Source organism: Phocoena sinus, chromosome 10 (genome assembly GCF_008692025.1).
Source record: "Phocoena sinus isolate mPhoSin1 chromosome 10, mPhoSin1.pri, whole genome shotgun sequence".
Classification (NCBI taxonomy): domain Eukaryota; kingdom Metazoa; phylum Chordata; class Mammalia; order Artiodactyla; family Phocoenidae; genus Phocoena; species Phocoena sinus.
Window position 1 is genome coordinate 42,090,450 of NC_045772.1, and position 26,233 is coordinate 42,116,682.

Consider the following 26,233-nt stretch of genomic DNA (forward strand, 5'->3'; position numbering starts at 1 on the left):
ACCTTTTTTCCTAATGAAAGTTAGAAAACATTAAAAAGCATAGACAAAAACAGTAACTCCACAACCCAGAGATAACTCCTTTTATTTTTGGTATTCTGCACTTTTAATCATAATTGAGATCATTGTGTATTTATTAACATTAATAAAATAACACTTATTTGTCACTGACTACAAGCCATTTATTTAGGCTGCACAAAAACCCTATGATAAAGCCTGCTGCTATCCCCATGATAAAACTGAGGCAGAGGTTAATTAAGCAGTCTAAGATTAAAGAATGGATTAGAGGTGGAGCTGGTATTACAAGCTAGGCTCTTACTACCTATGCTATTCTGCCTCTCCAAAGTGCTCTGCAGTTTACCCTGGGTCATTAAATATTATGGGAACAATATCTTTGGGTATGAACATTTTTATTGCTTGATATATATTTTTATACCATCAGATTATTTACAGAAAGATACACCAATTTACAACCCCACTAGCAATACACATTTGTTGATCACTATGTTTGCACTAGCATTGAGTAAAGGAAAAGAGCTGCAAATTTAGAAGCAAGAGAAGCACTATTTTATTCTTAATTTGTATTTGTTTTTATGCTTAAACAGTCCTCCAATTAGAAATAAAACAAATACTTGTCATCAACGTTTTCATTTAAATGTTTATGGAATCTTCTTTTTCCATTTAACTCTTTAATCTACTTGGATGTTATTTTGATGCCTGCTGTGAAGTACAGCTCTAACTTACCATAATACTCCCAAAATGAACCAAAAACAGTCAATCAAACCAACCAAGTGATCTGCAAAATGCAAGCAACAACTTTGGAAAGAGGACAAGCCACACTATACCATAAAGTTCAAACTAGGGGTCAAGGAAAGAAGATGATTCTGGTGAGACAGGCCACCTGGGGTAGTTCTTAATCCCACCTCCATCTGTATTAGTAGTATGGGAAATGTGGATGAAAAGACAAAGTCAGAATTCTTATCAATCCCACCCTGGACTTCTGCTATGGACTGAATCATGTCTCCCCTCTTCCAAATTCATATGTTGAAGCCCTAACTTATAATGTGACTGTACCTGGAGATAGGCTCTTTAGGAGATAATTAGGTTAAATGAGGTCATAAGGGTGGGGCCTTAACCCAACAGGACTGTGGCTGTATAAGAAGAGGAAAGAAGAGATCTCTCTCACTCTCTTCCTGCCATGTGAGGACACAGGGAGAAAGTGACTGTCTGTAAGTCGGGAAGAGAGCCCTCACCTGAACACAACCGTGCAGGCATCCTGATCCAGAACTGTGAGAAAATTAATTTTTGTTGTTTAAGCCACCCACTCTAGGATATTCTGAAATAGCAAAGATCTAAATATCAGAAAGAAGTCATTTTTCTCTAAATTATTCTATAGCTTAAATAGAATTTCAATCAAAATTGCATTAGGCTTCCCATGGAACTTAAGGAGCTGATTTTAAAAAATTTAAGCAGAAGTGCGAAGGGCTAAAAAGAGGTAAGATATTACTGAGAAACAAAAAGTTGGGAAACTTGGCCTACCAGATATCATGAGTTAAGAATAAAGCTACAGTAATATGATAATACAGTACTGGTAAGGCACACAGATCAATAAACCGAATAGAGTACAGGAAACTTGATAAATATCGAGGTTGGTACTGCAACTGAGTGAGGAAAGAGTGTGTTGGAGCAATGAGTTCTCTAATGAGCAAAAAGGAAGACACTGACCTCTCCCGTCACATCATTCGTTATACACAGTAGTCAAACACATGTGAACTAAGAACTTTTGTAAGAGTATCTTCAATGACTTCACAGAAACCTGCACATGTGCACAAAAAAAAGATATACAAGAATACTTATAGCAGTATTGTTGGAATTCACAGGTGATGACTGGATACCTAAAGATAGGGATTAAAAAGCTTAGAAAATATGAGAAGGAAACTAGCAGAGATACATGTAAAACTGAAGAAGTCCTAAGAGTAAACTACAGGAAAAAATGCTCAAGAGGAAAATGCATAGGAAAGAATGGCGAAAATGATAATTCTGCACTGTTTTCATTTTTACATATGTAATGATCCAGGTTCCGTAAGTTTCTCACATCCACCTTTGGTTTAAGAAGCTTAAGACCTGATTGAAAAATAATTATTTTTAGATATAAAATTCCTAATAAGTTATTTCAAAAGTGTTGCCAATACAATAAACAGTAGACTCTACTGTTCACCACAGTGAATTTTAGAGTTGTTTGATTATTATAAAAGAAGTATGGTCAATGAACAAAATTTTCAAATAAATAAAAGCACAAGAAAATCACTCACAAATCTCACACCCAGAAATAACCACAGCTAAAATTACATGTACTCACTTCCGGCTCTTTTGCACGTTTTAAAATTAGAATCTCTCTGTAAATACAATTTAGTATTTTTTCATTTGTTATATTCTAATTATGAGCCCATATCACTAAGTCTTAGAAAAGCATTTTAATGGCTATTTTATCCTGTACCATATGTCACATAACTGAAAAATCTTTCCTCCTATTCAGGTTGGACATTTAGGTTATTTCCATTTTTTCCCTATTATATTGTAAATGGTACTATGATAAATATCCTTGTAAATAAATCTTTGATCTTATCTCTTATTATTTACTTATAAATAATTAAGAGATCAAAGGCCCTTTCTACAGGTTGCTAAATTGCTTTCTAAGAAGGTTTAGGAACTTAAAAATTATGTTCAGAGTAGAAAATAGGGCATTTGAAGACATACTGTATCAGGTCAAAGAGCTGGGTTCTATATCAGACTCTCGATAATTACCTAGCTATGTAACTCTGAGCAAGACATACAACTTCTCTGAACCTCAATTTTTCCATCAGTTAGAAAACAGCATTACGATTTGTGTGATTTATTTTTTTAATCTGAAAGGATTGTTCTGAGAACCAAGTAAAACAACATATCTGAAAGAACTATAAACCAGAAAGTCACTAAACAAATATAACATGTATATGGGGTAATACTTACCTAATGAATAGTAAAAAAGAAAAATAATTTATTATAACAAATGGTTTACATCAATATAATACTCATTACCACCACAAAAACACTTAAGTTGGGTAACATATTATGAGAACTAAAATAACTTTTATACAGTTGATCCTCATGCCTACTAGCTACAATTTATTTGTAACTCCAAAATCAATATTGACAGTGCTTTTGCAGTCATTTGTACGTGCAAAGCAGCAAGAAATATGAGTTGCCCTATGCACACATTCCCCGCTGAGTTACATGAGGCAATACTCTGCCTTCTTGTTTAGCATTTGTGTGCTTCTTTTGGTGATTTTGCTGTTTAAAATGGTCTCCAAGTGCTTAAGTGCCATCTGATGTTCCTAGGCACAAGTCTTTATACACAGACTATATAAAACTCTCTGGCATAAAGTTTTCATTATTTGGTACTTTACTAATTATCCTGTTTTTCTCTACTTACATCCAAACAGATTAATAAGAGTACAGCAACAGTCTAAAATTATTTTGAGATGTGAATCTGACTTTTTTCCTTGAACATAAAATTTACTGTCCAATTTAGGAAGCAAAGTTAGAAAATATGTCTGGAATACTGAAGTCATTTCAGAGGTCAGTGCTTTTTTATAAATTTAAAATAATGAGGTACTGAAAAAGAGCAGATATGTTTTACGCATTAAATGTTCCAATAAGATAGTTCTAATGCTTAATAAATCCCTGAAGAACAATTTTTATATCAAAGTATAATACAAGCCTAGAATGAGCTAGTGAAAACTGCCACATGGAAAAATTTCAGTAGACACTATGCTAAGAAAGTATTTAAAAGTACTACACTTTCTAAAAGTAATCCTACAATGCTGTGAAAATATAAGAATTAGAAGTGTAGTTACAATTCTGAGGCTCCATTTCACAAAGAAAATTAGCATATTTTGCTTTTGTCTAATACACAAGACAACTTAAAAAGAATGCAATATTAAACCATGTAACACTGTGAAGTGAAACCAGCTATTAATTAATATTGTTCAGAACAGTTAAAAGTCACTGAATAATTCATACCATTTAAAATCTTATATACTTTTTATAGCAATGTCTTGAAAAATGATTAAGACATTTATGAAACATGTACCTTTAGTATAATAAAACAGACTGTCTTACTGGTTGACTTTTTTCTATTAAAAATATCAAAAATTGACATTGTCCTTATTTCTTGAGATGTGAATCTGACTTCTTGAGATGTGAGATCTGAATCTCACACATACACACACATTTACAATTTCAAATTATATTACTTTTTAAAAGTATAGTACATTGAAATAATATGCTGAAGTTAGCAACATTTGAAGATACAGCATTACATGTTTTTCATGAAGCAAAAGAGAAAACTGTTACCTATCACAGCAAAATATTAAGTTGTGATAATAAGAAAATATTTAGAGAAAATAATTTGACACTAAAACATGGAAATCACAGTTCAGTAGAAAGGTTCAGAGTAAGTGTTATAGAATAAAGACAAATATGTGTTTCTACCCTGCTTTATTAGAGACTAGCTGTGTGACCTTGGGCAAGAATAACAGCTTACCCTATTTAAGCCTAAATTGTCTCATCAATAAAATGGAGACAATAGTACTAACGTATAGGATGTATACTAAATGGAGCACAAAGTATTTAAGAAAATGCCCTTTAAAAAATCAATAAATGGTCACTATTATTATTATTACTGATATTATTAAAAGCAGCTTTGAAAAGCAATTTATTAAATATGAAACATTTAAAAACAATACATTAGTTCATACTTATTTTTCTAGGAATACTGTTTTACTGTAGCACGTTGTGAGTAGTTCAGCTCTTATGTTAAATTATTATTAAGCTAAGACCTTTATAACCAAAGGATATCATTCCAAAACCAGAAGAACCACGTCACATACATCCAGAATTTGGTTGCCAAATATATTCCAAGGGGCAATGCACTATGCATCGAATGATCAAAAAAGGATCTGTAAAACACAAGAAGTTTTATCGAATTTGAACTCTATATTTCATTGTAAAAAAGAATATTTATTTATTTAAATGAAAATCACATATATTCTGTATAGTATACTCTTAACAAAACCCAGAAATCCAGGATGCTTAAGTATCCATACTGTTTTCATAATATTCAATAAGAAATGAGTGCACAGCTGAATGACTCAGCAAGAGTCTTAAGCTACTTTTAATTCATCAGAATTAAAATTATATTCTATGTACTTTTCAACTTTAGAATTTCACTGTATTCCTATTCTCTTAAATCAATAACTCACTTTAGTATATACAGTAACTCTATCACCCAGCATATTACCCACCAAAGACATAATTTTAACAAATGAGCGCAAAGCAATCCCCAAGTTTTTCTCTACGTTTCATCATTACTTCTCCTTACCTACACATTCCCACTAAGCTTTCAGCACATCTTCTCAAAGAGAATGAACTGGCTAACTTGGAGGAATTAAAGGTCATTGTTTACAGAATTCAGGAAAAATAAATACTGATAAATTTTATTAAACATAAGCAGGATCAACCATCCATGTACACTAAGTAGGGAGTATTGGTGAATTCCTACCACACTACCCCTTGGAATGCCTAGAAACACTAAAATGAGATTAATTACCTAGAATTAAGCCTCTTCCTGAGAGTTACCACATTAGTGCATTACCAGCCATTCTCATCTCTCTCTGAATTATTTTCAGAACTCTCTTTTGAAATTCTGGTGAAAACAAGGTACTAAAGGAATAGAAATTAGGTGGGAAGTTCTGGATCATAAATGCCTGCCTAGTTTGCTGGATGGGCCACTTTAGGGGAATAGGATCTAGGGATAAGAAGAAAAGGGCATGATCACAATGTTTAAATAAAAAAGGAGAAAGAGAAAATTTTAAAACAAAACAAAACTGAGCATTACTTCATATGCTTAGACTCTACCTTGCGCTAAAATCAAACCTCTTTCTTGCACACTGCCTATGATCAAAGAAAATATAATTCCTATGGAAAGGTAAGCTCAAGCATTATAGTTACCCAGAAATAAGCAATGTATATTACATTTAGAGTTCAACAAACTTGAGTCTACTTCTATTGAAATGTCTTAAAGCTGCATTTTAGCCTTCAAAATTATATGTTAGACCTTGTCACTGGAAGTACCTTTAGAGTCATTTTTAACAACAATGTTAAAAATGTTAAAGATTTCAGATATAAATCTGCCAAAAATTCTTTAACATTAAATTAAGATCAAACAAGTTATATAAAGGCAGTGTTCTAAATATACAAAACATTAATTTTATATAGCCAGGTCCAAACTATATTCTTACATGTCCAGTTAAAAATATAGCTAAAACAACACACTTACTTTGAAAGAAACTGTACTGTAGCCCAAACGCCACCATACATTAGCCCTTTAATGAGCCAAGAATCAATATTTAGGTCTGCTATAAACCCAACCAGCCAAATAACTAGGAAAGGAGTTCCCAGCATTACTTTCTGCCGAAATTCCTGTACAGAAAAAAAAAAGAAACTTTTGCATGTTTCAAGTAACCTCAATGTGAATCACTGTTACCTGTGTGAAAACATAGAACAGGGGTGAAATTATTCATTCAAATATATCTACTATGTACAGATACTATTTAAGGTGCTAGTCTCTGTTTTCTAGAAAGAGGTATTAAATAAACAATTTAAAAGTTCTTGGTTAAAACTGTAGAAAATGAGAATAGAAGTTATAGGACTGGGTCTAGATAGTCAGATACAGAAGACAGCAGTACCACCTGCCAACACGTGAAACCTGAGTATGCTTAGCCTGGAGAAGATATTAATAATACATATAAACAGTATATTAAAACCTTAAAGTAAGATAAAGAATAAAATCAAACAATCTACAGGGTCCCAGAGACCATAGAATGGAGACGATGTGCCTCTGAACACATATCAAAGCAGAGTGCTTAATATTTCAGACGTAGTACCATTTCACTTTTGTACTGGTCTGTTAGAAATACTCATAAGTATAAAACCTGCCTGCTTCCCTGGTATCTTCAAAGCAACACAAAGTCTACTGCCACTCCTACATAACAGTCCTTCACAAACTTACAAGCAGCTGTTAAGTCTCTCGAGTTATCTTAAGTGACAAAGCTATATAAGATATTCCAGCTGTGATCCAACAAAGTTCAGAGTGTAAATATTACTCTCATCGTTGAATATTTACCTTTCTGAAGGCCAAGAATATATTATATTATGCCTCTTTTATTTTTAGCACACCTTTCATACCATTGGCTTCTACTGAAATAAATACTTTTTCATACAAATGACCATGTCTTCCCCAATGCAGCCACTGTAATTCATTTTCTGAACTAATTGTGTAATTTTAACTTAGACTTATAATTAAACATACTGACTTCAGAGTTTAATTTTATGCTGTAGTGAAATAACACCCTTCCAGTTTGTTTCTTCATCTCTATTATGTGTGAATTCCATATCAAGACATTAGAGAAAGTTTACAACTGGGAGGAGAGAGTGTATGACTAAAGGTGGGTATTGGTGGGAGAGAAGGTGGACATGTGCCATTTGAAAAAGTATTTTCTAAAATTATCTTTAACTTGGTTTGTTTTTAGTCAAGACACTTGTTCTCCCTCAGCGATGGCCATTTTTTCATTATTAATGGCCACACTTTTTCATTATTAAAAATTAAGACAATTTACATACAGTGAAATTCACCCTTTTTTGTGTACAGTTCTCAGTTTTGATGAATATACACAGTTGTGTAACAAGCATGAATATCAAGACACAGAACAGTCCCATCAAGCCCTGAAATACCCTCTGCCACCAGGCCCAAGCCCTGGCAACCACTAGTCTGATATCTGTCTTTTTACTTTTTCCTTTGCAGGAATGTCACATAAAAGGAGTCATACTGAATGCAGTCTTTTAAATCTGGCTTCTTTCACTTAGCAAATGCATCTGACATTCATCCATATTGTTACGTGTATTAGTAGTAAGTTCCTTTTTAATGCTGAGTAGTATTACATTACAGGATGTGTCACAGTCTGGTTATCCATTCCCCAGCTGAGGGATTAAGCTTGTTTCCAGTTTCTGACTGTAAATAAAGACATCATAAGTGTTCACATATAATTTTTTGTGTGAATATAGGCTCATTTCACCTGGTTAAATACTGATGTGTGTGATTTCTGGATTTATTTCAAGTTGTCATTTAATATACACATTATAATACTGTAAAGATGTGATGGTGATGCACTGCATTTGTAAACATGAAAAATCTATTTTCTTGTATATTTCATTACAGAACGTTTCTAATATATAGTAAATTTGAAAGTATTTTATAGTGAATATCTGCATATCCACCACCCAGATTCTACAATTCAGTAATCTATTTTTTATTTTGAAATAATTGTAGATGCACATGCAGTTTTTTTTGTTGTTGGTTTTTTTTTTTTTTGCGGTACATGGGCCTCTCACTGTTGTGGCCTCACCCGTTGCAGAGCACAGGCTCCGGACGCGCAGGCTCAGCGGCCATGGCTCACGGGCCCAGCTGCTCCGCGGCATGCGGGATCTTCCCGAACAGGGGCACGAACCCGTGTCCCCTGCATCGGCAGGCGGACTCTCAACCACTGCGCCACCAGGGAAGCCCCACGTGCAGTTTTTTAAATCCATTTTTTAAACTGATGTACAGTTAATTTACAATGTTGTGTTAGCTTCAGGTGTACAGCAAAGTGACTCAGTCATACATATAAAAGAATATATATACATATTCTTTTACAGATTCTTTTCCATTATAGGTTATTACAAGACATTGAATACAGTTCCCTGTGCTATATAGTAGGTCCTTGCTGTTTATCTGTTTTATACTTAGTAGTGTGTATATGTTAATCCCAAACTCCTAATTTATCTCCCCCTACCCCCTGTTATCCCTTCTGGTAACCATAAGTTCGTTTTCTATGTCTGTGAGTCTATTTCTGTTTTGCAAATAAGTTCATTTATATCATTTTTTAAGATTCCACATATAAGTGATATCATATGATATTTGTCTCTGACTTACTTCACTTAATATGACTTCTAGGTCCATCCATGTTGCAGCAAATGGCATTATTTCACTCTTTTTTATGGCTGAGTAATATTCCATTGTGTATATATACCACATCTTCTTTAGGTTGCTTCCATGTCTTGGCTATTGTAAACAGTGCTACTATGAAAACTGGGGTGCATGTATCTTTTCAGATTAGAGTTTTATCCAGATATATGTCCAGGAGTGGGATTCTTGGATCATATGGTAATTCTATTTTCAGTTTTGTAAGGAACCTCCATACTGTTCTCCACAGTAGCTGCACCAATTTACATTCTCACCAACAGTGTAGGAGGGTTCCTTTTTCTCCATACCCTCTCCAGCATTTATTGTTTGTAGACTTTTTATTGATGGCTATTCTGGTGTGAGGTGATACCGCATTGTAGTTTTGATTTGCATTTCTCTAATGATTAGCTATGTTGAGCATCTTTTCATGTGCCTGATGGCCATGTGTATGTCTTATTTGGAGAAATGTCTATTTAGGTCTTCTGCCCATTTTTTCATTGGGTTGTCTGTTTTTTTGATATTAAGCTGTATGAGTTGTTTGTATATTTTGGAAATTAATCGCTTCTCGGTAGCATCACTTGCAAATATTTTCTCCAATTCTGCAGGTTGTCTTTTTTTGTTTATGGTTTCCTTTGCAAAAGCTTTTAAGTTTAATTAGGTCTCAATTGTTTATTTTTGTATTTCCACTACTCTAGGAGACAGAGCCAAAAAAATATTGCTATGATTTATGTCAAAGAGTGTTCGGCATATGTTCAGCTCTAGGAGTACTATAGTATCCAGTTTTACATTTAGGTCTTTAATCCATTTTGAGTTTATTTTTTGATATGGTGTTAGAGAATGCTTGTTCTTTTTACCTGTAGGCATCCAGTTTTCCCAGCACCACTTACTGAAGAGACTGTCCTTTCTCCATTGTATATTCTTGCCTCCTTTGTCGTAGATTAATTGACCATAAGTGTATGGGTTTATTTCTGAGCTTTCTATCTTGTTCCATTGATCTATACAATCTGCTTTTGTGCCAATACCATACTGTTTTGATTACTGTAGCTGTTTTTTTTTTATACAGCAGGTTCTTATTAGTTATCCATATTTACATATTAGTGTATATATGTCAATCCCAATCTCCCAATTTATCACAGCACCACCACCACCAGCCTCCGCCACTTTCCCCCTTGGTGTCCATACGTTTGTTCCCTACATATGTCTCAATTACTACCCTGCAAACCGGTTCATCCGTACCATTTCTCTAGGTTCCACATATATGTGTTAATATACAATACCTGTTTTTCTCTTTCTGATTTACTTCACTCTGTATGACAGTCTCTAGATTCATCCATGTCCCAACAAATGACCCAATTCATTCTTTTTTATGGCTGAGTAATATTCAATTGTATATATTTACCACATCTTCTTTACTATTCGTCTCTTGATGGGCATTTAGGTTGCTTCCACGAACTGGCTGCTGTAAATAGTGCTGCAATGAACACTGGGGTGCACGTGTCTTTTTGAATTATTGTTTTCTCTGGGTATACACTCAGTAGTGGGATTGCTGGGTCATATGGTAATTCTATTTTTAGTTTTTGAAGGAACCTCCATACTGTTCTCTATAGTGGTTTATCAATTTACATTCCCACCAACAGTGCAAGAGGTTTCCCTTTTCTCCACACCCTCTCCAGCATCTGTTGTTTGTAGATTTTCTGATGATGGCCATTCTAACTGGGGTGAGGTGATACCTCATTGTAGTTTTGATTTGCATTTCTCTAATAATTAGTGATGTTGAGCAGCTTTTCATGTGCTTCTTGGCCATCTGTATGTCTTCTTTGGAGAAATGTCTATTTAGGTCTTCTGCCCTTTTCTGATTGGGTTGTTTTTTTAATATTGAGCTGTATGAGCTGTTCATATATTTTGGAGATTAATGCTTTGTCTGTTTGCAAATATTTTCTCCCATTCTGAGGGATGTCTTTTCGTCTTGCTTGTAGTCTCTATTGCTTTGCCAAAGCTTTTAAGTTTCATTAGGGCCCATTTGTTTATTTTTCTTTTTATTTCCATTACTCTAAGAGGTGGATCAACAAAGATCTTGCTGTGATTTATGTCAAAGAGTGTTCTTCCTATGTTTTCCTCTAAGAGTTTTATAGTGTCCAGTCTTACATTGAGGTCTCTAATCCATTTTGAGTTTATTTTTGTGTATGGTGTTAGGGAGTGTTCTAATTTCATTCTTTTACATGTGGCTGTCCACTTTTCCCAGCACCATTTATTGAAGAGACTGTATTTTCTCCATTGTATATCCTTGCCTCCTTTGTCATAGATTAGTTGACCATAGGTGCATGGGTTTATCTCTGGGCTTTCTATCCTGTTCCGTTGAACTATATTTCTGTTTTTGTGCCAGTACCATATTGTCTTGATTACTGCAGCTTTGTAGTACAGTCTGAAGTCAGGGAGTCTGATTCCTCCAGCTCCGTTTTTTTCCCTCAAGACTGCTTTGGCTATTCGGGGCCTTTTGTGTCTCCATACAAATTTTAAGATTTTTTCTTCTAGTTCTGTAAAAGTGCCATTGGTAATCTGATAGGGATTGCATTGAATCTGTAGATTGCTTTGGGTAGTAGAGTCATTTTCACAATATTGATTCTTCCAATCCAAGAACATGGTATATCTCTCCATCTGTTTGTATCATCTTTAATTTCTTTCGTAAGTGTCTTATAGTTTTCTGCATACAGGTCTTCTGTCTCCCTAGGTAGATTTATTCCTAGGTATTTTATTCTTTTTGTTGCAGTGGTAAATGGGAGTGTTTCCTTAATTTCTCTTTCAGATTTTTCATCATTAGTGTATAGGAATGCAAGAGATTTCTGTGCGTTAATTTTGTATCCTGCAACTTTACCAGATTCATTAACTAGCTCTAGTAGTTTTCTGGTGGCATCTTTAGGATTCTCTATGTATAGTATCATGTCATCTGCAAACAGTGACAGTTTTACTTCTTTTCCAATTTGGATTCCTTTTATTTCTTTTTCTTCTCTGATTGCCATGGCTAGGACTTCCAAAACTATGTGGAATAATAGTGGTGAGAGCGGACATCCTTGTCTTGTTCCTGATCTCAAAGGAAATGCTTACAGTTTTTCACCATTGAGACAGATGTTTGCTGTGGGTTTGTTGTATATGGCCTTTATTATGTTGAGGTTGACTCCCTGTATGCCCACTTTCTGGAGAGTTTTTATCATAAATGGGTGTTGAATTTTGTCAAAAGCTTTTTCTGCATCTAGTGAGATAATCATATGGTTTTTAGTCTTCAGTTTGTTAATATGGTGTATCACATTGATTGATTTGCATATACTGAAGATTCCTTGCAATCTTGGGATAAACCCCACTTGATCATGGTGCATGATCCTTTTAATGTGTTGTTGGATTCTGTTTGCTAGTATTTTGTTGAGGATTTTGGCATCTATATTCATCAGTGATATTGGTCTGTAATTTTCTTTTTTTGTAGTATCTTTGTCTGGTCTTGGTATCAGGGTGATGATGGCCTCACAAAATGAGTTTGGGAGTGTTTCTTACTCTGCAAATTTTTGGAAGAGTTTGGGAAGGACGGATGTTAGCTCTTCTCTAAATGTTTCACAGAATTCACCTGTGAAGCCATCTGGTCCGGGCTTTTGTTTGTTGGAAGATTTTTAATCACAGTTTCAATTTCATTACTTGTGTTTGGTCTGTTCATATTTGCTTTTTCTTCCTGGTTCAGTCTTGGAAGGATATACCTTTCTAAGAATTTGTCCATTTCTTCCAAGCTGTCCATTTTGTTGGCATAGAGCTGCTTGTAGTAGTCTCTTAGGATGCTTTGTATTTCTGTGGTGGCTGTTGTAAGTTCTCCTTTTTCCTTTCTAATTTTATTGATTTGAGTCCTCTCCCTCTTTTTCTTGATGAGTGTGGCTAATGGTTTATCAATTTTGCTTATCTTCTCAAAGAACCAGCTTTTAGTTTTATTGATCTTTGCTATTGTTTTCTTTGTTTCTATTCCATTTATTTCTGCTCTGATCTTTATAAATTCTTTCCCTCTACTAACATTGGGTTTTGTTTGTTCTTCTTTCTCTAGTTCCTTTAGGTGTAAGGTTAGATTTTTTATTTGAGATGTTTCTTGTTTCTTGAGGTAGGCTTGTATTGCTATAAACTTGCCTCTTAGAACTGCTTTTGCTGCATCCCAAGGGCTTTGGATCATCGTGTTTTCATTGTCATTTGTCTCTAGGTATTTTTTGATTTCCTCTTTGATTTCTTCAGTGATCTCTTGGTTATTTAGTAATGTATTGTTTAGCCTCCATGTGTTTGTGCTTTTTACGTTTTTTCTCCCTCTAATTGACTTCTAATCTCATAGTGTTGTGGTCAGAAAAGATGCTTGATATGATTTCAATTTTCTTAAATTTACTGAGGCTTGATTTGTGACCCAAGATGTGATCTATCCTGGAGAATGTTCCGTGTGCACTTGAGAAGAAAGTGTAATCTGCTGTTTTTGGATGGAATGTCCTATAAATATCAATTAAATCTATCTGGTCTATTGTGTCATTTAAAGCTTCTGTTTCCTTATTAATTTTCTGTTTGGATGACATGTCCATTGGTGTGAGGTGTTAAAGTCCCCCACTAGTGTTGTGTTACTGCTGATTCCCTCTTTTAGAGCTGTTAGCAGTTACTTTATGTATTGAGGTACTCCTATGTTGGGTGCATATAATTGTTATATCTTCTTCTTGGATTGATCCCTTGATCATTATGTAGTGTCCTTCTTTCCCTCTTGTAACATTCTTTATTTTAAAGTTTATTTTACCTGATATGAGTATTGGAACTCCAGCTTTCTTTTGATTTCCATTTGCATGGAGTAGCTTTTTCCATCCCCTCACTTTCAGTCTGTATGTGTCCCTAGGTCTGAAGTGGGTCTCTTGTAGACAGCATATATATGCGTCTTGTTTTTATATCCATTCAGTGACCCTGTGTCTTTTGGTTGGAGCATTTAATCCATTCACGTTTAAGATAATTGTCGATACTTATGTTCCTATGACCATTTTCTTAATTGTTTTGGGTTTGTTTTTGTAGGTCCTTTCCTTCTCTTGTGTTTCCCACTTAGAGAAGTTCCTTTAACATTTGTTGTAGAGCTGGTTTGGTGGTGCTGAATTCTCTTAGCTTTTGCTTGTCTGTAAAGCTTTTGATTTCTCCATCGAATCTGAATGAGATCCTTGCCGGGTAGAGTAATCTTGCTTGTAGGTTCTTCCCTTTCATCACTTTAAATATGTCATGCCACTCCCTTCTGGCTTGGAGAGTTTCTGCTGAGAAATCAGCTGTTAATCTTATGGGCATTCCCTTGTATATTATTTGCCATTTTTCCCTTGCTGCTTTCAATAATTTTTCTTTGTCTTTAATTTTTGCAAATTTGGTTACTATGTGTCTCAGCGTGTTTCTCATTGGGTTTATCCTGTATGGGACTCTCTGTGCCTCCTGGACTTGGGTGGCTATTTCCTTTCTCATGTTAGGAAAGTTTTTGACTATAATCTTTTCAAATATTTTCTCCGGTCCTTTCTCTCTCTTCTCCTTCTGGGACCCCCTATAATGCGAATTTGTTATGCTTAATATTGTCCCAGAGGTCTCTTAGGCTGTCTTCATTTCTTTTCATTCTTTGTTCTTTATTCTCTTCTGCAGCAGTGAATTCCACCATTCTGTCTTCCAGGTCACTTATCCGTTCTTCTGCCTCAGTTATTCTGCTATTGATTCCTTCTAGTGTAGTTTTCATTTCAGTTATTGTATTGTTCATCTCTGTTTGTTTGTTCTTTAATTCTTCTAGATCTTTGTTAAACATTTCGTGCATCTTCTCAATCTTTGCCTCCATTCTTTTTCCGAGGTCCTGGATCATCTTCACTATCATTATTCTGAATTTTTTTCCTGGAAGGTTGCCTATGTCCAATTTATTTAGTTTTTTTTTCTGGGGTTTTATCTTGTTCCTTCATCTGGTACATAGCCCTCTGCCTTTCATCTTGTCTCTTTTTCTGTGAATGTGGTTTTTGTTCCACAGTCTCCAGGATTGTAGTTCTTCTTGCTTCTGCTGTCTGCCCTCTAAGGCTTCTTGACTGGAATTTTCTTCTTTTGATTGTAATGGTGCAGTCATCGGAGAAAGGCAGAAGGCAGACTGGAACATCTAAGGCAGCAACACTAACATTTTTCTGGCCTTTTAAAAGTATTTACAAAGAGGCTTTCAGAAGATGCTTAGAACACATAACTGCAGTGCTGAAAAGATGAAGAAATCGCAAAATTTTCTCCGCTTTTGCATCTCTTTTCTTAACTCCTGGGAATCACGAATGTTTGTCCAGTGTATTTCAGCTGTGATTTACTGAAGCCTCTCACCACAGCAATGGGTTAACCCCGAACTTTGTCTCAGAAGCTCTCTCTTTTCCCTTGTTGACGTTCCCGGCTTGGTTGGAATCTCCGATTACTGTAGCTTTGCAGTATAGTCTGAAGTCAGGGAGCATGATTCCTCCAGCTCCATTTTTCTTTCTGAAGATTGTTTTGGCTATTCTGGGTCTTTTGTGGTTCCATACAAATTTAAAAATATTTTGTTCTAGTTCTGTGAAAAATGCCATTGGTAATTTGATAGAGATTGTGTTGAAACTGTAGACTGCCTTGGATAGTATGGTCATTTTAACAATATTGATTCTTCCAATCCAAGAACATGGTATACCTTTCCATCTGTTTGTGACATCTTCAATTTCTTTCATTAGCATCTTACAGTTTTTAGAGTACAGGTGTTTTGCCTCCTTAGGTAGGTTTACTCCTAGGTATTTTATTCTTTTTTGATGTGATGGTAAATGGGATTGTTCCCTTAATTTCTATTTTTGATATTTCGCTGATAGTGCATAGAAATGAAATAGATTTCTGTATATTAATTTCGTATCCAGTAATTTTATTGAATTCACTGATGAGTGCTAGTAGTTCTCTGGTAACGTCTTTAGGGTTTTCTATGTATAGCATAATGTCATCTGAAAACAGTGACAATTTTACTTCTTCTTTTCCAATTTGGGTTCATTTTATTTCTTTTTCTTCTCTGATTGCTGTGGCTAGGAATTCCAAAACCATGTTGAATTAAAGTGGCAAGAGTGGGCATCCTTGTCTTGTTCCCAACCTTAGAAGGTATGCTTTCAGCTTTTCACCATTGAGAATGATGTTAGCTGTGGATCACGCAGTTTTAATAAAAAATGTGGACAGATCCCAAGTACTCATTACCCAAAGTTCCCAAATGGCTAATATCTTGCAAAAGCGTAGTATAATGTCACAACCAGGATATTGACACTGACACAATTAAGATACAGAATATTTCCATCACTACAAGGAATATTTCCATCCTTTTATAGCAATTTCCCTCATACCCTACTCCTCACTGCCATATTAACCTCTGCCAACTACTAATGTGTTCTACATTTCCGTAATTTTGTCATTTCAAGAATTTTATATAAATGGAATTATACAGTATGTAACCTAATAGGATTGGCTTTTCACTCATAATAGAATTCTCCAAATATTCATTGGGTTATTGTACGTACCATTAGTTCATTCCTTTTTATTGCTGAGGAATACTCCACGGTATGAATGTGTCAGTTTGTTTAATCATTCACCCACTGAAGGACATTGGGGTTGTTTCTATTTTGGGTTATTATGAACAAAGCTGCTATAAACATTCACATACAAATTTTTGTGTGAATATAAGGTTCCATTTCTCTGGGATAAATGCTTAAGAGTACAGTTTCTGGGTTGTATGGTATTGCATGTTAAGCTTTTTAAAAGAAAATTCCAAACTGTTCTCCAGGTTGCTGTACTTTTTTACATATCCTTCAGCAGCAGATGAGTTTCTCAGCATCCTCATCAGCATTTGGTGTTGTTGCAACTTTTTATTTAGTTACTCTGACAGGTATAAAATAGTAAGTCACTGTGGTTTCAATTTGCATTTCCCTAATGACTAAAATGATGTTGAAGATCCTTTCACCTGCTTATCTGCCATTTTTATATCTTTTTTGGTGAAAATATCTCTTGTTTAGCCTATTTACTAATTGTATTGATTTTGCACTGCTGAGTTTTGAAAGTTCTTAATATATTTTGGAAACTAGTCCTTTGTTGGAAATGTAGCTTGTAAATACTTTCTCCCAGTCTGTAGTATGCCTTTTCATTCTAATCACAGGGTCATTCATAGAATGTAAGTTTAAAATTTTGATCCAAATCCAAATGATCAATTTTTACCTTTATGGATCATACTTTTTGTGTCAAATCTCTTTGCCTAGTCCTAGATTTTTACAGTTTTACATTTAAATCTTGAACAGTTTTGAGTTAATTTTTTAATACAGTGTGAGGTTTGAGCAGAGGTTTATTTTTTTTGCCTATGCATGTCCAAATGCTCCAATATCAATTGGTGAAAAGGCTGTCTTTCCTCCATTGAATTGCTTTTACACATCTGTCAAGTGTCAGTGGGCATACCTCTGTGGTTCTACTTCTGGGCTCTCTATTTTGTTCCACTGATCACTTTATTCCTCCAGCAATACTACACAGTCTTGATTACTGAAGCTATACAGTAGGTCTTAAAACTGCAGAGAGTGATTCTTCTTTTTCAAAATAGTTTTAGCTATTCTAAGTCTACTGCCTTTCCATATAAATTTTGGAATAATCTTGTATATACTAATAAAAAATTTTGCTGGAATTATTTAATTACATTAAACCTGTATATTAATTTGGGGACAACTGACATATTTACTAAGTTGTCTTCCAGTTCATGAACGCAGTATGTCTCTCCACTTATTTAGGTCATCCTTGATTTCCTTCATTGGCATTTAAAATGTTTCAGCATACAAGTACTTTACAACTATTTACAGAGCAACTCTCTAGGAAAATGACCTTTAGACTAGCAGAAAGGATTTTCCATAACTAAAGGCGGAACCACAATGAGATGGGTAGGAGGGGTGGAGACACGGTATAATCAGGGCTCACACCCCCAGGATCAGTGACCCACAAACGGAAGGAATATCACAATTGTGGAGGCCTTTCCTCTATGAGGGAGAAGGGGTCTGAGCCCCCTGTGGGACTCCTCAGCCAACGGGTCCTGCACTAGGAAGTAAAGCTCCCAGAATTCCTGGCTTTGGAAACCAGCAGCGCCCATGTTCAGGAGAGCTGGAGGGCTACAGGAAACAGAGACTCTGCTCTTAAAGGACACTGGAAAAATCTGAGATGCTCCAAGTCTCAGCACAAAGAGGCAGCAGTTAGAAGCCTGGAACAGATCTACTTGCTGATCTTGGAGAGTCCTCTGGAGAGGCAGGAGGCAAATGAGAGACCCCTGCTGATACAAAAGCTGGTAGCAGCCATTCTGGGAAACTTCTTCTACCCCAATAACACTAGGGTGGGCAAGCACCCTTTTAGAATCCTCCCTCTAGCCTATTAGTACCCAGAAACTGGCCCACCCTCCAGCTGGGTGGCACCAGCTCTGAGCACTGCCCCCCCTACCATCTGGGGCCACCCAAACAGCCAATCAATCAGCATCATATACTACATTAACAAACTGAAGAATAAAAACCATATGATTATCTCAGTAGATACATAAAAAGCTTTTGACAAAATTCAACATCCATTTATGATAAAAACTCTCAACAAAGTGGGTATAAAGGAAACATACCTCAACATAAAAAAGGCCATATATGACAACCCCACAGTTAACATCATACTCAGTGGTGAAAAGCTGAAAGCATTTCCTTTAAGATCAGGGACAAGACAAGGATGCACACTCTTCTACTTTTATTCAACACAGTATTAGAAGTCCTAGCCACAGCAATGAGATAAGAAAAAGAAATAAAGGGAATCCAAATTGGAAAGGAAGAAGTAAAACTGTCACTGTTTGCAGATGACATGACACTAGATACAGAAAATCCATAAGACACCACCAAAAAACTACTAGAACTAATAAGTGAATTCAGTGAAATTGCAGGATACAAAATTAATAAACTAAACTCTGTTGTAATAACAAACCATTAAAAAGAAAAATTAAGAAGACAATCCCATTTACAAGTGCATCAAAAAAAATACAATACCTAGGAATAAATCTAACCAGAGAGGTAAAAGATTTGTACTCTGAAAACTATAAGACATTGATGAAAGAAACTGAAGACGACACAACAAATGGTAAAACATACCATTCTCAAAGACTGGAAGAATTAATATTGTTAAAATGACCACACTACCCAAGGCAATCTACAGATTCAGTGTGGTCCCTATCAAAATATCAATGGCATTTTTCACAGAACTAAAACAAGTAATTCTACAATTTGTATGGAAACATGAAAGACCCTGAATAGCCAAAGCAATCTTGAGAAAGAACAAACTGAAGTATCACAATCTGTGATTTCAAACTATATTGCAAAGTTAACAGTAATCAAAACAGTATGACACTGGCACAAAAACAGACACACAGATCAATGGAACAGAATGCAGAGCCCCAAAATAAACCCATGCTTATATGATCAATTAATCTACAACAAAGGAAGCAAGAATATAAAATGAGGGGAAAAAAACCTTTTCATTAAATGGTGTTGGGAAAACTGGACAGCTACATGTAAAAGAATCACACTGGACTAGTTTCTCACATCACACACAAAAATAAACTCAAAATGGATTAAAGACTTAAATGTAAAACCTGAAACATATAACTCCTAGAAGAAAACAGGCAGCATGCTCTTTGACATCAGTCTCAGCAATATTTTTTTGGCTCTGTCTCCTCAATCAAGGGAAACAAAACCAAAAGTAAACAAATGGGATTGCATGAAACTAAAAAGTTTTTCCACAGTAAAGGAAACTAACAACAACAAACCAAAAGGGCAGCTCACTGAATGGGAGAAGATATCTGCATATAATGCACCTGATAAGGGGTTAATATCCAAAATATACAAAGAACTCATATAACTCAACATCAAAAAACCAAACAACTCAATTATAAAGTGGGCAGAAGACCTGGAATAGACATTTTTTCAAAGAAGATATACAAATAGCCAACAGACACATGAAAAAAAGATGCTCAACATCACTAATCAGGGAAATGCAAATCAAAACCAAAACAGGATACCACCTCAGACCTGTGAGAATGGCTATCATCAAAAAAGACAAGAAATAACAAATGTTGGCAAGGATGTGAAGAAAAGGGAATCCTTGTGCGCTACTGGTAGAACTGTAAATTGGTACAGGCACTCTGGAAAACAGTATGGAGGGTCTTCAAAAAATTAAAAATAGAACTGACACATGACCCAGCAATTTCACTTCTGGGTATTTACCCAAAGAAACAAAAAGACTAATTAGAAAATATATATACACCTCAATGTTCACTGCAGTATCATTTACAATAATGTAAATGGGCATTAGCAACTTAAATGCCCATTGATAGAGATGAATAGATACAGAAAATGTGATCTATATATACAATGGAATATTACTCAGCCATACAAAAGAATGAAATCTTGCCATTTGTGACAACATGAATGGATCGAGAGGTATTATGCTAGGTGAAATAAGTCAGAGAAAGACAAATACCATATGGTCTCACTTATATGGGGAATAAAAAAACAAACCAAAAACAAACTCAGATACAAAGAACAGGTGGTTGCCAGAGGGGAGGGCGTTGGGGGTGAAAGAGATGAAGGGGATTAAGAGGTACAAACCTCCAGTTATAAAATAAATAAGCCATGGGATGTAATATATAGCATAAGGAATATGGTCAATAATATTGTAATAAATTTGTATAGGGACAAATGGTTACTAGACTCAATGTGGTGATAATTTCATAACTTATACAAATGTGAAATCACTACGTAGTACATCTGAAACTGACATAATATTGGACATCAACTACATTTCAATTTTAAAAAGTTATGTTTACACTATACTGTAGTCTATTAAGCATGCAATAGCATTATATCTAAAAAATCACCGTACACACTTTAAGTAAAAAATACTTTATTGCTAAAAAATGCTAACCATCATCTGAGCCTTCATCAAGTCATAATCTTTTTGCTGGTGGAGGGTTTGAAATATTGGGAGAATTACCAAAACGTGACATGGAGATACAAAGTAAAAAAATGCTGTTGGAAAGATGGCACTAACAAGACTTACTAGATGCAGATTGCCACAAACCTTCACTTTGCAAAAACAAACAAACAAACAAAAACAAAATATCTGTGAAATGCAATAAAATGAGGTACGCCTATAGTTTTCCTCTTTGTACTGTCTTTGCCTGCTTTTGGTATCATATGTCATTTCCATTCTGCTACTTGCCCATATAAGTAACTTGCCAATATTCTTGTATGTGAAGTGAGTCTCTTACAGACAGCATATAGTTGAGTCACACTTTGTAATCCACACTGCCAATATCTGTCTTTTAATTGGTATATTTAGACCATTTACAGTTACTCTAATTATTGATATGTTAGGGCTGAAATCTATAATTTTATTTTTTGTTTTTTTGTTTGTTCTGTGTCTTTGTTTCTGGTTTCTTTTTCCTGACTTCTTGTGGGTTACTGAAAAGCTTTTTAGAATTTTATTTTATCTATGGTGTTTTTGAGTATATCTCTCTGAATAGCTTTTTTAGTGGGTACTCTAAGTATTATATAAATATAACTTATCACAGTATACTAGTGTCATCATTTTACCAATTCAAGTGAGATGTGGAAACCTTACCTCCATTAATGTCCCTCTACCCTCCCCTGTTTACATTATAAATTGTCTCAAATATGTTTTCTACATACATTTAGATCCACATCAAACAGTATTATAATTTTGCTTCAACTGTCAAACATAATTTGGAAGACGTAGGATAAGAAGGAAAGTCTACTGTATTGACCCATAATTTTGCTTACCATGATCTTATGTTCCAAGGTTCTTTCTTTTATCATTTTCCTTCTGTCTTAAGAACTTCTCTTAGCCATTTTTTTAGGGCAGGTCTGCTGGCCACAAATTCTCTTACTTTTCCTTTATCTGAAAATGTGTTGACTTCTCCTTCATTGCTGAAAGATATTTTCACTGGATAAAGGATTCTGGATTGAAAGTTCTTTCCATCCAGCACGTGAAAAATGTGGCAGCTCCTTATGCCTCTACGGTTTCTGATGAGAAATCCAGTGTTCTTGAATAGTTTTACCCCTACTGGTAAGGGGACTTCAAGATTTTTATTTCGTAGTCTTTAGTTTCCAGAAGTTTGACTATGAGTGTTTGGTTTGGATTTGAGTTTATTCTGTTTAGGGTTTGCTCCACTTTTAATCTGCAGGTCTGTCTTTTGCCAAATTTGGGGGGTTTTTGGCCATCATATGTTTGAGAACTTTTTCAGCTCCACCCGCTTTTCTTCTTCTGGTACTCCAATCATATCAGTGTTAGATATTCTGTTATAACCACAGGTCCCTAAAGTTCTGTTCTGTTTTGCTTGTTTTTCTCAGTTTATTTCCTTTTGTTGTTGAAAACAGGTAATTTTTATCGTCTATCTTCAAGGTCATTGATTCTTTCCTCTGTCTCCTCTCTTCTGCTGTTGAGCTCATCCACTGACTTTTTTTTTATTTTGGCTATCATAATTTTCCGTTTTAAAATTTCCATTTGGTTCTTCTTTATTCTATTTCTATAGTTCTATTTCTTCGCTGAGACTCTATTTTTCAGTTGTTTCAAGCATGTTCGTAAGTATTCACTAAAGATTTTTTATGATGATTGTTAAATTCTTTTGTCAGATAATTCCAACATCTCTGTCATCACACTGGTTTTTACTGATCCTCTTTTCATTCAGTTAGATCTTATCGATTCTTGGTTTGATATGTGATTTTTGTTTGAAACCTAGACATTTTGGGTATTATGAGACACTGGATCTTATTTAAACCTTTTCTTTTATGTGGATTCCTCTGATGTAGGCAGGGGGAGGGAAGTGAGACACCTTCTCATTACTGGCAGGTGAGGTGAAAGTCCAGGATCCCAAGGAGGCCTTCACTGACACCTGAGGAGGGGTTTCCTCATTATGGACAGGCAAAGGTGGGACTTTCAGCTCTCCACTATACCTCTACTGGTATCTCCTTGACTGGGAGGGTTACAAGTGCCTCATTACTGTTTCCTATGTGGTCTCCACTGATAACAGCAGGGGATGGGACCTCATTAACAGCTAGTGGGGATGGAAGTCCCAACTCTCCACTCCACCTTCCCTGACACCACCCCAGGAGAGTTGGGGCACATCATTATAGCCTGGTAAGGGCGAAGTCTAGGCCTTTGCTGTTGTGAGTCAGGGTGGAGCCATGTTTTTTTCTGTTGTGTTTGGCTGTAGTAGAAAGTTATTTTCTAAAAGTTTCTATCATGCTAAATAAGCTGCCTCTTTTGTGGTCCTGTGGCTAAAAAGCAGGTTTTTGGGGAGCATTTTTTTGTCTGTCCCGTTCATGATTCTGGGTTGTTGGCTTTGTCAGTTCCTCTTCTGGGAAATATGAGGCAAAAAAAAAAAAGGCAGGGAACTCACCACCATGTCATTCTTTGGATCCTTAGCTCCCTACCTGCTCTGCCACCTTGTCTCCATCTTCAGTCTTCCTATATTTGTTTTGTACATAATGTCCAGGTTTTTTAGTTGCACTTGGCAGGAAGGAATAGGGAAAAAAATATATCTACTCCATCTTCCCAGATTTATTCTCAAATAATCAATAAACAACATTAAAAAGTAATACATGTGAGATTTCCACTGTTAACAAAAGGGATCGTGGGTTTCTAAATTCTGAGAAACACTGATTTAGAGATTTCCTTCTAACTCATTAATAAGCAAGTAACACTTATTTAACCATAAATCTGCCTAAAATCTTCTAATCTTAAAAATCAAACAGCTCTTAAAATAGTTTTCTAAAATCAAGACTCCTTTCATATCTGTCTACTATCACTGTCCAAAAATATCTTTTTTTTCCTTTTGGGATGACTTATTTTTAGTAAAAAGCTATCGAGTCCTGGGTGTTTTCTTGCTTAGTTTTAAATACAGAACATACTTCACAGGCTAGCAAACCAAGTCATGTTCATAATTTAAATTTTTCTAATGTGAGATGGAAAGAGAACAGTCTACACAAATATTTAATTACACAAAGCCCCAATCCATCATATATTTTTATCTAGTGACCTTTTTAGAATGCACAATATATTTAAAGCTACTAATGCAAAAAAACAAAACCCAAAAAACCAGGAATACGCAATTTCTGATCACAATAATATACACAAATGTTAATAAAATTGTGCTAAACTTTTAATGAGGCAATCTTTTTAAAAGAAACCATATCCAAACACATAACCCTGATATATAGTTCATTATTGCTATAATAAATAACTTTATATATTAATAAACATCTTGAATTTACAAAGTCATTTTCATCTGACAATACATTAAAAAAATACCCTTTAGCATATTTACACTAAGCAAAATGAACATATAAAGACAATGGGATTTTCCAGAGTAATAAAAGACATTTTTACTAGTAGCCTAGTTATTATGAGAAATTAGCCACTTTTTACTCTGTTGAGCAAAACTGCTCTAAATTCTAGAGGACAGAGCAACATCAAAGTAAATAAATAATTAACTATTTTTAATATATCTAATAGAGAAATGAAAAGTTGACATGACATGCAAAAACTGCTCCTTAGTCTCAAATATGGGACTGAAAATAGACATGTTTATAAACTATAAATATAATTCTTCTGAAGACTAAGTAATGGACCAGTGAACTTTTCAGCTCATTAAGGAAGTCTGAACTCCTACAAATAAATGAGACATGCTTTCAAGTCTATTTCCCTTTACCCAAAACTTATTTTGTTCCAGTAACAGATAGATCAATGTTAACTTTATACAAACAGTATTACCACTAGAGCAGCCTAAATAGGACATATATGATATCTAAGGCTTAATGCCATTCAAGTTGTGACTACTGACATGTTAGCAAATACCTTGTCAATTATTTTGGTATACAAAAAAACTGTCAGCTAATTTTTCCTTTTAAGGAAATAAATTTTTAAGAAATACAGACCTGCCTTTCAGGAAAATGTTCTTAGTTTTGAAATCATACAATTAGGCAACTGAGCCAATAGTCATACAGTTAAAAACTGAAGGTTTTATGGAAGATCTAAAATGAACTTTCTAAAAAGAAGTGAATAATATGTTTCTCCCTCTCTAATAAAAGTTATGACATATTATAAAAGAATGAAAAGCTTAAATTAACTATAGCTAGAGTTGTGAGTAGTTTTTAAAAAGATATACATATATTAGGACTAAGATTTTTCACAATTTATTACTACACTAAAAAATACACTTAAACAGGAAAAACTTTTATTATCTCTCTATTACTTAACAAAGGCCAGCTGAATTAATGCATTAAACCTTATGTTAGTAGCCTATGGAAATCTAAACAATTTCACATATACCATCTTTCTTAAACTTTGGTATCTACATTTATTTACTTGGGTGAAATAATGTTTTAAAAATTACACTGGCCAATGCCAAGATTAAAGGCTGTAAATGTAAATACTCATGCTAAGAAAATATGCTTATGAATCTTACTATATATTGAAAATCTTCAGTCATGAATTTACCTTATCAGCTTTCAACTTTCTAAGGAAAGATGGATTGTCATATCCCTTTGCTTGCCTTGCCTCTTGCAAATGGTTGATCATCCACACATTTTTTCTCTGCTTTGCCAAATCAAGTGCTGATTCACCCTGGTAATATAAGCAGAAGAAATTCACATTAAAAAAAATGAAAGGAAAAGCAGAATATTTTGGTTACTAACTTTTAAAGCACTTCCACAAAAATAAATTGACTGCAGTATTAGTTCATTAACATTGTTTTTACATTTGGCAAAGTCAATTACTAAAAGACTCTAAATCATATATTACTTATACCTTCCCATTCAAGGTACAATCAGAAAATGTATTTACACCTCTTATTCTACAGATTCTATATGTGCTTGCATTTTAACTTAGAGAGTAATCAAAAAGTAGGTATTTTAGCACCTGCTGGATCAGAGGCTACCATTAAGTTTATCCAGTTATTTCATATTCTTTAAGGGTTTCATTAGTAATAGTTATTGCTACAAACCATCCTGCTGTAATACCAAACTGCCA

At 34.8% G+C, this 26,233-nt stretch overlaps 1 protein-coding gene across 11 annotated transcripts in view; it reads right to left on the reverse strand.

Annotated features, from left to right (window-relative positions):
• Positions 1-26,233, reverse strand: part of ZDHHC17 (zinc finger DHHC-type palmitoyltransferase 17) — a 248,781-nt gene that overhangs the window by 16,086 nt on the left and 206,462 nt on the right. For all 11 annotated transcript variants that reach the window (XM_032644970.1, XM_032644966.1, XM_032644971.1 and 8 more), the window contains 3 exons: positions 25,703-25,828; positions 6,377-6,519; positions 4,897-4,997 (listed from right to left, as the gene is read on the reverse strand). In XM_032644970.1, the coding sequence (XP_032500861.1) occupies positions 4,897-4,997; positions 6,377-6,519; positions 25,703-25,828 (370 nt within the window). The remainder of the gene's footprint in view (positions 1-4,896; positions 4,998-6,376; positions 6,520-25,702; positions 25,829-26,233) is intronic.